Source organism: Gekko japonicus, unplaced genomic scaffold (assembly GCF_001447785.1).
Source record: "Gekko japonicus isolate JY-2015 unplaced genomic scaffold, Gekko_japonicus_V1.1 scaffold1871, whole genome shotgun sequence".
In the NCBI taxonomy this organism is placed as follows: Eukaryota; Metazoa; Chordata; class Lepidosauria; order Squamata; family Gekkonidae; genus Gekko; species Gekko japonicus.
The window spans coordinates 182,848-196,772 of NW_015163659.1; the positions used below are offsets into that span (position 1 = coordinate 182,848).

Consider the following 13,925-nt stretch of genomic DNA (forward strand, 5'->3'; position numbering starts at 1 on the left):
AAAGTGTCCCACAACATTCCACACGCCTTCATTTTATCCCTGTGAGGTAGGTTAGGCTGAGACAGCATGGCTGGCCCAAGGTCACCTGGCAAGCATCCATGGCAGAGCGGGAAATTCAAACCCAGATCCTCTCAGATCCTAGTCTCTCTGACCACCAGGTTTCCCTCTAAGCTGAGTTAGCGTGAGCTAGCTCACAGTTTTTTGGCCTCCGGCTCACACATTTTTGTCTTAGCTCAGGAAGGATGGCTCCAGAGCAAACTAATTTATGCAGTAGCCAAATTGCTTGCTCACAACTTTAATGGCAGTAGCTCACAAAGTAAAGTTTTTGCTCACAAGACTCCACAGCTTAGAAGGAACATTGCTGACCACTACACCACGCCGGCTCTTACTATCGTAAGTTCTTATTGGGCTGTGCCTGTTACCATTAGTAACAAACAACAACGATTCACCCTTTCCTTGCACACACAAGTTTGTATTTCTCTCTCTCTCACTTTAGCAGGACTGGAGCCGTCCCACGCTTGAACACAGCCCATCAGCTGCATGGGTTTCTGCCTTCAAGGTGCTCAACAAACCTTCCTGGTTTTTGCACTGTCAGGCAGGCAGATGTTAATCAAAGGACACAACGTGCTGCCCTTTTGGCTTGCTGGGGCAAAAAGCTTATGCCAGCACAAAAGCGCTCATCCAGTCCTTGTGAAAAACGGGCAGACAGAAATGGAGCTACCTTCTTTTCCCACAGCTATAAGTCTCCCTGTCTTAGGACAGCAGGTATATTTTAAATTCTTTCTTTAAATTAATTTGGTTCCCCGAGGTCTGTGCACTTTCCCTCTTCACACCCATGTCAATTTCAGCGCTGATTCCTGATTAGGAAGGGCACCCTTCTTGTGAGGGTGAAATAAAATTGAAAATTTACAGAGCCAATAATTAAAATTCAGGGTGTTTTGTCTTTAATTCCCAAAGGCTGTAGTGACAGATACCTATGGGCAAAACTGTATCCTGCAGGCAAAACTGTTTGCCGTTAAACACATAGTTAGAGCTGCAATTAGAGCCACAATTACCCAGAGTCAGCCTTCTGCGGCAAGTCCGACCTGCTTTCAACGACACAGACAAGTCCCGGAGAATGCAACCCAGACCAGAGGTTTCGGTGCATGTTAATCTTGTGAAAACAGCCTTCCGAGGCTATTGTGAGAGTGGAGACAGGGTGGGGTGGTGGGGAGTCAGGCATCGTGTGTCTCTAGATTTGTCCGCTCTGCTAATTATGTCAACGCGAGTCAACAGCTTCAGAAGAGCAGCCGGGTTGTACGGGAAGAGATTTCTTCTGTGCAGCCTCGAAATGGATTTTCGCAGCTCTTGCAAACACTTCACCGATTTCCAAAGCAAGCCTTCAGCCGATATGGGGTCGTCTGGGGACACCCGGGGCCAAGACGGGGGCGCAACAGTCAAATCTTCATGATCCAGAGGAGATGCGTCACATTCCAGGATTTCTGCCTGGCCATCTGTAGAGATGGCCACATCTAAGCAGGCTGGATTACTCGAAGGAGCCTGGACCCTGTCTGCCAAACACGCCTCTTCTATTTCAGAGTCTTCTGAACTTTCGTAATCAACCAGCCTTTGAACGCCCCCCAGTGAAGACGTGTTATCGGACCCTCTCAAAGAGCTGGGCCTGTCAGGTTTCACAGCTCGGTTGTCAAACTGTTGCACAACAGTGCAATTCTTGGAAGAGGTCAGAAGGGGCAGACAGGACTCTGGATCACACAAGGCGCTCTTCTCCGCATTCGCCCATGACTGGCCGCTGTTCTTCTCTTGACAGAACAGGTCCTTTGAAGAAAAGCTCGGATCTCCACTAGCTGTGGGCTCGAGGCCTTTGGAGATGTTGGCAAAATGGCGCCAGTCTTCTATCAGGAGTTTTAAGTACCTTACCAGGTACTCCAGAAAACAGGTTTCTGACGATATCAGGAAGTCAAGAAGAACACTGGCGTCAAACGCGATGCTCTGCAACAGATATAAGAAGATGCAATGGGGATTGCAGCCATGCCTATGCGCTGAGGTGTCCCAGGTCTGGTCATCTGAAAGGCATGAGGGAACTGCAGCTTCATGGCAGAACCTGGAAAATAAGAACATAAGAACATAAGAGACGCCAATGTTGGATCAGGCCAAAGGCCCATCCAGTCCAACACTCTGTATCACAAAGTGGCCAGAAATACCCAGGTGCCATCAGGAGGTCCAGCAGTGGGGCCAGGACACTAGAAGCCCTCCCACTGTTGACCCCCCCAAGCACCAAGATGACAGAGCATCACTTGCCCCAGAGCCCCTATCTATACCTTGTGGCTAATAGCCACTGATGGACCTCTGCTCCATATGCTTATCTAATTCCCCTTTGAAGCCGTCCATGCTTGTAGCCGCCACCACTTCCTGTGGCAGTGAATTCCATGCGTTAATCACTCTTTGGGTGAAGAAGGACTTCCTTTTATCCGTTCTAACCCGACCGCTCAGCAATTTCATGGAGTGCCCACAAGGAGTTCTTGTCTTGTGAGAAAGGGAGAAAAGGACCTCTTTCTCTACCTGCTCTTTCCCATGCATAATCTTATAAACCTCGATCACGTCACCCCTCAGTCGTCGTTTCTCCAAGCTAAAGAGCCCCAAGCGCCTTAACCTTTCCTCATAGGGTGACACAAAGCAGTGACACAAAGAAAAAGCAGGGTGAGGCTCCCGAACAAACATTTCATCAATGATCGTCGTTAGCCAAAATGGCCAACCAGAGGACTGCGTGATTCTTTGTCACCCGTCAGAGGTGGCCAGAACACCTTGAAGGGCAGACTACAACCAGAGACAAAATCCTGCCCTAAGTGAACCCTTGGTCTCGTCTTACAATGACAAAGACGTCTTAACAGAGAAGATGCCCAAGGCTTCCGTTAAAACTGCTGGTTAATTTTAACTTAGAAAAGCATCTGATATACTGAAAGGCAGCATGGGACGTTAATAAAAATTGTGTGCCATGAAGTCACAACTGACTCACGAGTGACCACAGAACCAAGGCATGAGACGAAGAGAAGGGGCTGGCCGCTGCCTTCCTTGGCACGGCACCTCTGGATTTCCTTGGTGGCAGGCCCTAGGCCAGGGTGTGTGTGTTTTTTGTTCGGGGGCATTTTTTTCTAGTGTCAGGATTTTTTTTGTTCGGGGGCACTGACATTTTTAGGGGGGCAGTTAAATTACAGTTAATTAAATTAATCTGCATGCCTGTCTTTAAAGGGAGAGGCCCCGAGCCTGTTTCTAGCCCTTCCTTTCAAGGGATGGGGCAGCGAGCGCGTCAGTTTCTGGGGGGGGGGGGAAACTTTTTTTCTGGGGGGGGGGGAAACCAGCTCAGAGGGCATTTCACTGCCTTCGGAAGGTATCTAAATGCCTTCTGAGTTCCGCAGGGCAAGGAAGCTTAGAAGGGCACTCTAATTTGCATGTTTCCCAAAGGCTCATGGGAATGCTTTTGGAAGACTCACCGTGACCTAGGTGCTCTACAGCAGGACTGGGCTAACAGAAAGGGGGGTTGTTACAGAGGTACTGAACGTGCCACTCTTGAGTGCCCTTCTAAGCTTTCTTGCCCTGCAGAAGGAAAGTCAAAAGGCATTTAAATGCCTTCCTAGCCATCTTTTCCCAGGTCCCATGATGCCCCCCGCGGGGGTCTCTCCTCAAAAATAAGGTTTCTACACACACACACAAACACATTTTAAAAATACAAAAGAATGCCCCCCCAAAAAATCAGGTTTCTGGCATGGCTATTTGTGGGGTGGGGCTTTTAATTAAGGGGGTGCCCCCCCAAAAAATGCTGTTAGCAACACGATAGCAGATTTAAGTACAACACTCAGCCATGCTATCACTCAGCCATGCTATCCTGAGCAAAGGTGCACCCTTCCGAATTGACTGAAGTCAATGGGAATAACTCTGCCTAGGACGCCACCACAGGTCTTCACCTTTTAGTCCTCCTCCCCAAATAGGGACTAAATAAATGCCCTTAACATGAAGACAGATCCAGGTAGTCAGCCGTGTTGGTCTGAAACAGTAGAACAAATTTGGAGTCCAGCGGCACCTTTATGAGCAACAAAGGTTTATTCAAGGCTTGAGCTTTTGTGTGCGTGCCACTGGACGCTAAATCTGTTCTACCCTTAACATGGTATGAGTGACACACTTGACAGGATCCAGCAGGGCGTCCAAATGTGCGCCAATCGTATATGAAGGTTTGGGACTTGGCAGTTACAGACAAATTAGCATCCCAGATGGTAGCCACAGACCGGAATAGGACCTCATCTAACTTTTTGAAAAAAAATGGTTTTCTTTCTTTGAATTTGTTCCTGATTCTCCGAACACGGTATGTTCTTTAACTAAGAACTATCTCAATTTTGTATTTTACTAAGTGTTTAAAAATGTATATATACAGAAATATAAAGTGTAAAGGGTGTGGTGAAACAAAATCTTTTCTATTCATTAAAAAAATCTGAATGTTTGTATTTTTGTATTACTGTTGATTAATTTTTTTTTTTAAATTAAGTTAAAAAAGAGAAACGGCACAATTCACTCAATCTCCACCAGAGCCGACTGAATTGTTTGACCCCATGTGTAGGCGAGGCCCATGACCCTGTTCCCAGAACGCCTGTCCACAGCCTATCGCAACGTTTATTGATCCTGCGTTCTTGTCATTAACATCAGAACCCTGAATTAGCACTTTGAAAATAATCTCTGCACTTCCCCATCACTTACATTCTCCCTGTTCTGGTACTGTTTGTGTTGTTTTTAACATAAGTGTTTTTTATTTTGAACAATATATTCAACAGTACATTCATAACACATATTAACACCGTGTGTTAACCAACATTTCAGTCTTTAAGAGCCCTTTTAAAAATATAACAGACAGGGATCGTTTCATAGAAAAAGAGCTAGGGGAACTCATTAGCATAACTCATTAGCATATGCCACACCCCCTGACATCAGGGGCCCGGCGGTGGACCTGCAAGGCCGGCGGGAGTGCGAGGAAGCCCCGCCAAGGCCCTCCCTGGCCCCAGGCAGGCAGGGGTGGGGAGAGGCGGGGAGGAAGCAACTTACCCTCCCTCTTCTCCTGCCTCCTCCTGGCTGAATGAGGGCTGGAAGCGGGGCGCCCGGAAGCAGGGGGCGGGGCTTCGTCGTGTGCCCCGCCCCCCACACCTCACCCGAGGGAACTGCGATCCCCCCCGAATCGACCTCTGATAACAGATCTTTGTAACAGGAGTTGTTTGGAATCACTTCTTCTTCTGCGAGATAGTTCACTGCTGGGAACCAAATTGCTTGAAAACTTTTTGGGTAAGAGACAATTTTACCATAAATAAAGTGTTCCCAGACTTTGTTTTGCCAACAATGGAGAGTAGGTTGATTTTTGTTTTTCCAGGACTGGGCTGAAGTTATTCGTGCGATTGCTAATAATGTTGCTATTAATGTTAATGTTGAATTATTTTATAACATTAAATGTTGCTTGTAACTGTTCAAATGCTTTAATGTGCTTATGCAGACCACCTTGGGGACCCTGACTGGGTGGGAAAGTGGCATAAAACTATTTTAAACGAATTAATTAATCAGCTGTGGGAGTCTCTTTTCTCTCCTAATTTTATATATAGAATATAAAAATATTTCTGCCATCTACCCGGATGGTTTCATTCTAAAGCACTCATCTGCAAGGCTTGCTCTTGGAATTCCCCCCACCTTGTTGGGGAGAGAATTGCTTTTTTGTGTTCCAGAGAAACTTCAGCTCCCTTAAATCCCACTGATTCGTCTGCCCTCACACAGTTCAGACCTCTGTTTTGCAAGATAACAGGAGCAATCTCCCATTCAGACTGCACGAACAATGTAACCAAACACCTCAACGGCCTTGGAAGAATGCTGTGTGCTTCCAAATGTCACTTGGCAAATGGACAAGAAGCAGTGTTAAGTAGGTAATCAGTTCCTAAGTGAGTCCCTCAAGAGGGGCCAAAAAACCAAAAACGGGACTCTTATCCAAAGTTATTTCAACTGGCATCTTGTCAGCAGAGTCCTAACCTGGAGAGGGTCTGGATTAAAGGGGCTGCTCACCAAACCATCGGGTGAACTTTGCCGGCCGGGTGTTCTGCAGCCCAGGACCTTCTGCAGCCCCGGGCTTTTCCAGCCAAGTCCCTGGTGGGCCATCATCCAGAGCTGACGGACTGGGCTCTGTCTGATGGAGAGCAAACTGTGATCTGGTACTTGTGAGTCTGCTCCTCTATTCTTCGCGTAGGGTTGCCAAGTTGGGTGTTGCGCCGGAGCAGGGGACTCCCGGCTGTCGTCTGGAGCGCGACGCCGGGCACGCTGGGGGCGGGGTCACGACCATCCGAGGGAAAACCATAGAGTTTTCCCTTGGATGACTGTGGCCCCGCCCCCAGCGTGCCCGGTGTGGTTGCATCACTTCCGGGTGACGCGCACGTCGGGGTGGGGCTTCCCCCGGGGCCCGATCCACCGGTGGCAGGGAACGGGCCTCTGGGGCTGGGGTTTCCCCACCCCCCAGGGGGACTTGGCAAGCCTATCTTCACCCTCCCCAAAAAAGGATAGTAACTTTTCTTCTACTTGAAGACCTGAGAGTTAAGGCAGCCACTCACCTCTTAAATTGCAAGTGAACACTCAGTAAGGCTTTTGCGGCTTCAAACATGTCGTCGTCTTGTTCTATGAAGAGCTTGGAAAGCCACGTGCAGGGGTGTTTAAACGGGTGGGCACAAGGAGAAGACCTCAGGTCGTTCTTTAAGAAGGACAACAGAGGGCACATAACACTCTCCAAAAGTACTAAAGAGAGAGAGAGAGAGAGAATTGCAAATTAAATTCAATTTTTCCTTTGTTCTTTTAAATGAACCACACATTTGCACTGGAACCTCGAAAGGCTTGGAGAATGCATTTCGCCACCGCTACCAAAGGGATCTACTAACATTTCCTTGCACCTATAGGACATAACAGAAGGAAACACTTGGTAACACCACACAACCTGCATGGAGAATGCCTTCAAACTCCTAGCAACTAGCAGCCTGCGGGCTAAATACAACCCACTAATAATTGGTCTGCACCCATCTAAAGGCTAAAAAGACTCAACTGATCTCACCACACCTGATGGCAGAAGCGAGACATCAGAAAAGTGTCTGCTTCGCCAACCACATACACATTACATGAGTTCACTTCTTCCCATCTTCCGCAACGTTATCTGCATGCATTACGGAAGTTCTGTGAGGCACATTTTGTTGCTACCTGCAGAAGCTGTGAGGCAATAACATCCCTGGCTCTTTAGTTTTGTTAGTTAGAACTGTAGACTGCCTGAGTTCCCTTGCCCGGATACCAGTTGATCTCATCCCTGTATCTTCCTGCTAATAAGTGGCTGCTGTTTTGAATACACCTGTCTATACTGTGTGAATGTAAGAACAGGAACCTGAGTTAGGACCCTGTTTCTGGGAACATTACATACATGGTGGGCCATCAGTGTCCCAAGGTAAGTGACACTCAACTCCCAAAGAGAGCATCGCATACATGGTGGGCCATTGGTGGGCCAAGGTTAGTGACGCTCAACTTGCAAAGGGAATATTACGTACACGGAGAACAATCAATGTCCCAAGGTAAGTGATACTCAATTCCCAAAGGGAACATCGCACACATGGTAGACCATCTGTGGCACGAGGTAAGTAACACCCAACTTGCAAAGGGAACATCACATACATAGTGGCCCAAGGTAAGTGATGCTCAACTTGGAAAGGGAATATTATGTACACAGTGGACCATCGATGTCCCAAGGTAAGTGAACCATCAGTGGCCTGAGTTAAGTGACACGAAGGGAATACAACATACACAGTAGACAAGCAATGGGCCAAGATAAGTGATGGTGGAACTCTCTACCTAATGACATCCGTGCCCTGCGGGACCTAGTTCAGTTCCGCAGGGCGTGTAAAACAGAGATGTTCCGCCATGCCTATGGTTAAGGACAGCAATCAGTTTTTATTCAGATTCTACCAGGGCCTTCACCATGCCCAGTCTACAATTCGCCCTACGGAGGGAGAGGAATTTTTATATGCCATCCACTTATTTTGAGAATACTATCATTTTATGTGTTATTTGCATTTATATTAATTTGACTATTTATTGTATATTTCCAGTCTATTCTATGTTTGAAATATGATGTACACTGCCCTGAGCCGTTTGGGGGAGGGCGGTCTATACATTTAATATAATAATAATAGTCATGGTAACCATAATAATCATCATAATAAAGACGAAGAAGAGAAGAGATTGGATTTATACCCCGCCCTTCACTTGGGAGTCTCAGAGCGGCTTACAAACTCCTTTCCCTCCCCCTCCCCACAACAGACACCCTGTGAGGTGGGTGGGGCTGAGAGAACTCTGACACAAACTGCTCTTTTTCAAGGACAGCTGTGCCAGAGCTTGTGACTGACCCAAGGTCACATCAGCAGGTGCAAGTGGAAGAGTGGGGAATCAAACCCTGTTCTCCCAGATTAGAGTCTGCACACTTAACCACTACACCAAACGGGCTCAACTCCCAAACAACTCAACTCCCAATGCAAACATTGCATACACAGTGGACCAGCAATGGCACAAGGTGAGCAATGCTCAACTCCCAACGGAAAGTGCAGTGCGCTTCCAAACAATATGCCCAAGGTCCAGTGATGCAGTTCAGTGAGTTGTACAGGCTGCACTACCTACAGGTGACTGATGGCGCAAGGCCACAATTATCCCAAGTTAAACATTGTTAGATGGCTGTTTTCTTTTTCATTCTCTTTAACAGTTAACAGGCAAATCTTCCAGACAAAACAAATCGAGCCCTCACTGGTTATTAATCGGCCCTCATTTACCATTCAGCTACAGAAACAGTCAGTAAAGCAGGTTTCTTCTTGTGTCCTTTACTACCTAGCAGCAGTTTCATCACTAACAAGGAAAGGAAAACTGGTGGTCTGCAAATTTATTTAATAAATCTCTAACCCGGGGCGGCCAAACTGCAGTGCGAGAGCCGCATGCGGCTCTTTCACACAGTCTCATTTAAAGTTAATAAAAAAGCAAATTTGCATATTTTTCAATTAAAACGTGCGTGCAATATTTGTTCATGTCTTGCGGCTCTCAGACAGCTGATGTTTATTCTGTCTGGCTGTTACGTTGAGCCAGTTTGGCCGCCCTTGCCTATCCCTTAAGTCATATCAGCTCCGGCTGGTATACTGGTTTGGGATACAGGCATTCCTTTGTGAAGCCAAGGCAGGGAGGGGGTCTTCTCCTCCACCTCTGCCTACCAACCAGGCCTTTAAAATAAGATTACCTTGGGCTTCACCTTCAGAAGCAGAGCTCTGAACCTTGGTCTCTAAAGCTTTAAGCAGAACCAAGCTTAAGGCTCTGAGGAACACGTCGTCAAGGCCACAACAGACATCCAATTCGGGCCTAACTTGACTGCCTCCAAAGTGGGCAGCCTTTTCACCGTCAAACAATCGATGCAGCCATCCGGAATCCACAAAATGCAAAACGGTGTTTGAGAAAACGACTCTATCCTCATCCAGATGAGGGTCTTGGGGGAATGAAGGGGGAACCTTCCCCATGACTAGGTCTTCTCCAGCTTTACAGAGAATGCATCTTTTCAGTAGGACCATGGATTTCTTTTTGACGAAAGTGTGCGCAGGAGAGGTGGTCAGGCCCAACACGTAAGCAACGTTTGAAAACAGCATCCTTTGGCAGGCAAAAGGGGCTGCCGTTCGGCTCCTCGAGGCCACAAGCAGTTCGAGGAGGTCGAGAAAACCACTCAGGCCGTTCATACATTTGTCAGAGGGCAAAATGCCTTCAGGAAGATCAGACACCTGAGACAGGATGGGGTGGCAAAAGCCTTCCAGGATGCCATCGAGTGGAGAAAAAAGCTTCTCGAGTTCTCCTGTAATAAAAGCACAACCAGTTTTAGAAGAAGAAGAAGAGATTGGATTTCTACTCCGCCCTTCACTACCCAAAGGTGTCTCAGAGCGGCTTACAAACTCCTTTCCCTTCCCCTCCCCACAACAGACACCCTGGGAGGTAAAAGAAGAAGAAGAAGAGATTGGATTTCTACCCCGACCTTCACTACCCAAAGGAGTCTCAGAGCGGCTTACAGACTCCTTTCCCTTCCCCTCCCCACAACAGACACCCTGGGAGGTAAAAGAAGAAGAGATTGGATTTATACCCCGTCCTTCACTACCCAAAGGAGTCTCAGAGCGGCTTACAGACTCCTTTCCCTTCCCCTCCCCACAACAGACACCCTGGGAGGTAAAAGAAGAAGAGATTGGATTTATACCCCGCCCTTCACTACCCAAAGGAGTCTCAGAGCGGCTTACAGACTCCTTTCCCTTCCCCTCCCCACAACAGACACCCTGGGAGGTAAAAGAAGAAGAGATTGGATTTATACCCCGCCCTTCACTACCCAAAGGAGTCTCAGAGCGGCTTACGGACTCCTTTCCCTCCCCCTCCCCACAACAGACACCCTGGGAGGTAAAAGAAGAAGAGATTGGATTTATACCCCGCCCTTCACTACCCAAAGGAGTCTCAGAGCGGCTGACAAACTCCTTTCCCTTCCCCTCCCCACAACAGGCACCCTATGAGGTAAAAGAAGAAGAGATTGGATTTATACCCCGCCCTTCACTACCCAAAGGAGTCTCAGAGCGGCTTACAAACTCCTTTCCCTTCCCCTCCTCACAACAGACACCCTGTGAGGTACGTGGGGCTGAGAGAGCTTTTGACAGAAACTGCTCTTTTTCAAGAACAGCTCTTATCAGAACTACGGCTTGCCCAAGGTCACATCAGCAGGTGCAAGTGGAGGAGTGGGGAATCAAACCCGGTTCTCCCAGATTAGAGTCCGCGCACTTAACCACAACACCAAAGTGGGCGTGAAGATCACTTAAACCGGGCTTCAACAATCAGAGAACTGGCCATTGCTGTTCAGTTAGATTTATTTTCATATCTTTGTCCCAGGCTTTTATGTTAGTGAGGATCGTACTTTTTCCTGTGTCCCAAAAAAGGATCTTGTATAAAAGTGAGAGCAGACCTTTAGAGCCCAATGATCCTTTGCTCAGTAGTGTTAAAATACGAGTCCCACATACAAGGGTATGCGGGGTCCCATTCAGGGGTCGTTTCGTAGAAAAAGAGCTAGGGGAACTCATTAGCATAACTCATTGGCATATGCCACACCCCCTGACATCACCGGAAGTGTGTCATAAGGCCACATACCCTGACATCACCGGAAGTGTGTCATAAGGCCACATATCCTGACATCACCGGAAGTGTGTCATAAGGCCACACACCCCTGACATCACCGGAAGTGTGTCATAAGGCCACACCCCCTGACATCACCGGAAGTGTGTCATAAGGCCACACCCCCTGACATCACCGGAAGTGTGTCATGCCACACACCCTGCCCCCAACGGTCCCGGCTGCCGCCGGCGGCCTTGCATCTCCACTGCCGAGCCCTATGAGGGGCCCGGCGGTGGACCTGCAAGGCCGGCGGGAGTGCAAGGAAGCCCCGTGAAGGCCCTCCCTGGCCCCAGGCAGGCAGGGGTGGGGAGAGGAAGGGAGGAAGCAACTTACCCTCCCTCTTCTCCTGCCTCCTCCTGGCTAAATGAGGGCCGGAAGCGGGGCGGCCGGAAGCAGGGGGCGGGGCTTCGGTATGTGCCCCGCCCCCCGTACCTCACCCAGGGGAACTGCGATCCCCCGCGATCCCCCTTGAAATGACCTCTGGTCTCATTCCAGAATCATTCGAAAATGGTGTCCTCTCACATTTCACAGAAAACGATGTATTACCAGCACATACTGGCTATGCAGGATGGCTACATCTATGAGAATTTTTTAATGGTCTGAGCACTCTCATAAAATACTATTGAGGGATTATTATACGTTACTATTATAGCAATCTTAGAAGAACTGGAAAATCGCAAGAAAGTGACAAGGATATGGGTAAGAGGAAGATCCTGCTGACAAGTTAATAGATGGCATTGTGATATATGTATCTGCACTTACGGTTTGTATTAATGTTTATACAGTAATCTTGAGATATAATGGGTTTATTTATGTATACTTATCTTTTAATAAAATTTAATTAAAAAAAACAATCAGAGAACTGGCAAGCAAGTCATGGCCAGTGTTCCTCTAAGCTGAGTTAGTGTGAGCTAGCTCACCGTTTTTTAGCCTCCAGCTTACACGTTTTTTGTCTCAGTTCAGGAAGGAGGGCTCCAGAGCAAACTGCTTATGTAGTAGCCGAATCACTTGCTCACAACTTTAATGCCAGTAGCTCACAAAGTAGAATTTTTGCTCACAAGACTCCACGGTTTAGAGGGAACATTGCTCATGGCGATCGCAGGACCATCGTGTTTTCAAAGTAAGAGATGAGAGACTGCCTCCCATACAAGCACTAAACGTGGCCGACCCTGCTAAGCTTCTGGGATCTGACAAGATAGGAACAGCCAGGCTTGTTCAGCTTGCTCTGTTATTCAAGCTGCTTTTTGGCTCCAAGCTTAATGAACTCCACCAACAGGGAAACCTCTACAGTTGAGATCTGCAACCTTCTTCCCCCCTCTAGTGGGCATTTGCAAAATTCATCCCAGTTTCAACAACGGATACCTCCTTTGCCCAAACTTTCGTCCTTCAGAATTTTCCGGACTGCGTGAGTGAGAGTCCACAGGCATTCCGCTGTCCAGCCACTGCTGGGGAATCCCGACAAAGTCTCCGAGCAAAAGGTGAGCCAGGAGCTATTCAACGAACCCTGCAGGAAGAGAGAGAGACAGGTCTGCGTATCGCAGCGAGTGGGATCCCGCGGGTCTGCAAGCAAAATGATCCTCCAGCCAGAAGCAGACTGTAAAACATCTGAACGGTTTTTAAAAGCATTTAAACCACCCAAAACATTACTCCCCAAGAGCAAGTGCACGGATGCACATCCAGCTCCTGGCTCTGCCGTGTGCAAACCCAACATGATTTCCCGAATGCCTGCTCTCGCCCCTGACCTTCACCTCATCCCCTGACACCGCCCCCCCCCCGCTCCCATTCATACTGTTACATGAGCCCGGGGAGCGTGCATAAATTTCGGTTCACCTCTTATTTAATCCTCCCCATGCTACTGGGGAGGGAGACAGGAGAGGAGCCGGCACACACGGGGTAGCAGGCTCCAGCTCACCCAACTAAGCAGGCCTCCTCCACCCCTGAACCTCGGCCTTCTGGATATGTTGATCCCCCTCACATAAGCGCTGGGCTTTTCTATCTTGCCCAGGGGCTACTACGTGCAGCGCGCTTGACCCAGCCACTCGCTCTGTTTATGTGTTTACATAAGTGGGCACGTTTGGTGAGCCGGCCGGCAGCTCTTCACAGGTGCCTGTGCCAACAGGCGCTTTCCCTGGGCTGCCTGCAAGTGGGAAGCCGCTCGGCTGCTCGGCCAGCCATCTTTCCAGCAGCCCAGGAGACAGAGGCGGCAGCCCAATGCGCTCTGGCCAGAGAAGAAGGAGGTGGCGACGGCAGCAGGCAGTGCGTCCCGGCTTGACACCTTGGCCAAGGGCGGCAGGCAGGCCCCAAGGGGACTGGCTGTGCAGCGTCAGGGCCAAACCAGCCCTCCTCACCCCTTATCGTTGCCAACTCCGGGGTGGGTAATCCCTGGAGATCTGGGGGAAGGTCCTGGGGAGGGCCTGCATTGGGGAAAAGGGGTTTAATACCCTAATATAGGCCCTTCTGGTGCACATTTGGACTGGTCCCCCCCCCCGTTGCTCATGAGCCGGATAAGAGCCCTGGACGAGCCGGTTCCAGCCCCCAGGGCCATCTGTTTGACACGTGTGCACTAGGTGAACTAAAATGTATGCTCAATTAGGACGTGGGATTGCTAAGCATCTGGGCCGGGTTTCCTTCCCAGTTAGGGTTGCCAAGCCACACGTAGC

The 13,925-nt window shown here is 48.8% G+C and overlaps 1 protein-coding gene across 1 annotated transcript in view; it reads right to left on the minus strand.

Moving 5' to 3' along the window:
* Window positions 1-854: 854 nt before the first annotated feature.
* LINS1 (lines homolog 1) overlaps window positions 855-13,925 on the minus strand; it is a 17,399-nt gene continuing 4,328 nt past the window's right edge. Inside the window, exons 3-6 of the mRNA XM_015407720.1 lie at window positions 12,628-12,769; window positions 9,320-9,919; window positions 6,621-6,801; window positions 855-2,101 (exon numbers count right to left, since the gene is read on the minus strand). Coding sequence (XP_015263206.1) covers window positions 1,177-2,101; window positions 6,621-6,801; window positions 9,320-9,919; window positions 12,628-12,769 — 1,848 coding nt within the window. The 3' untranslated portion in view covers window positions 855-1,176. The remainder of the gene's footprint in view (window positions 2,102-6,620; window positions 6,802-9,319; window positions 9,920-12,627; window positions 12,770-13,925) is intronic.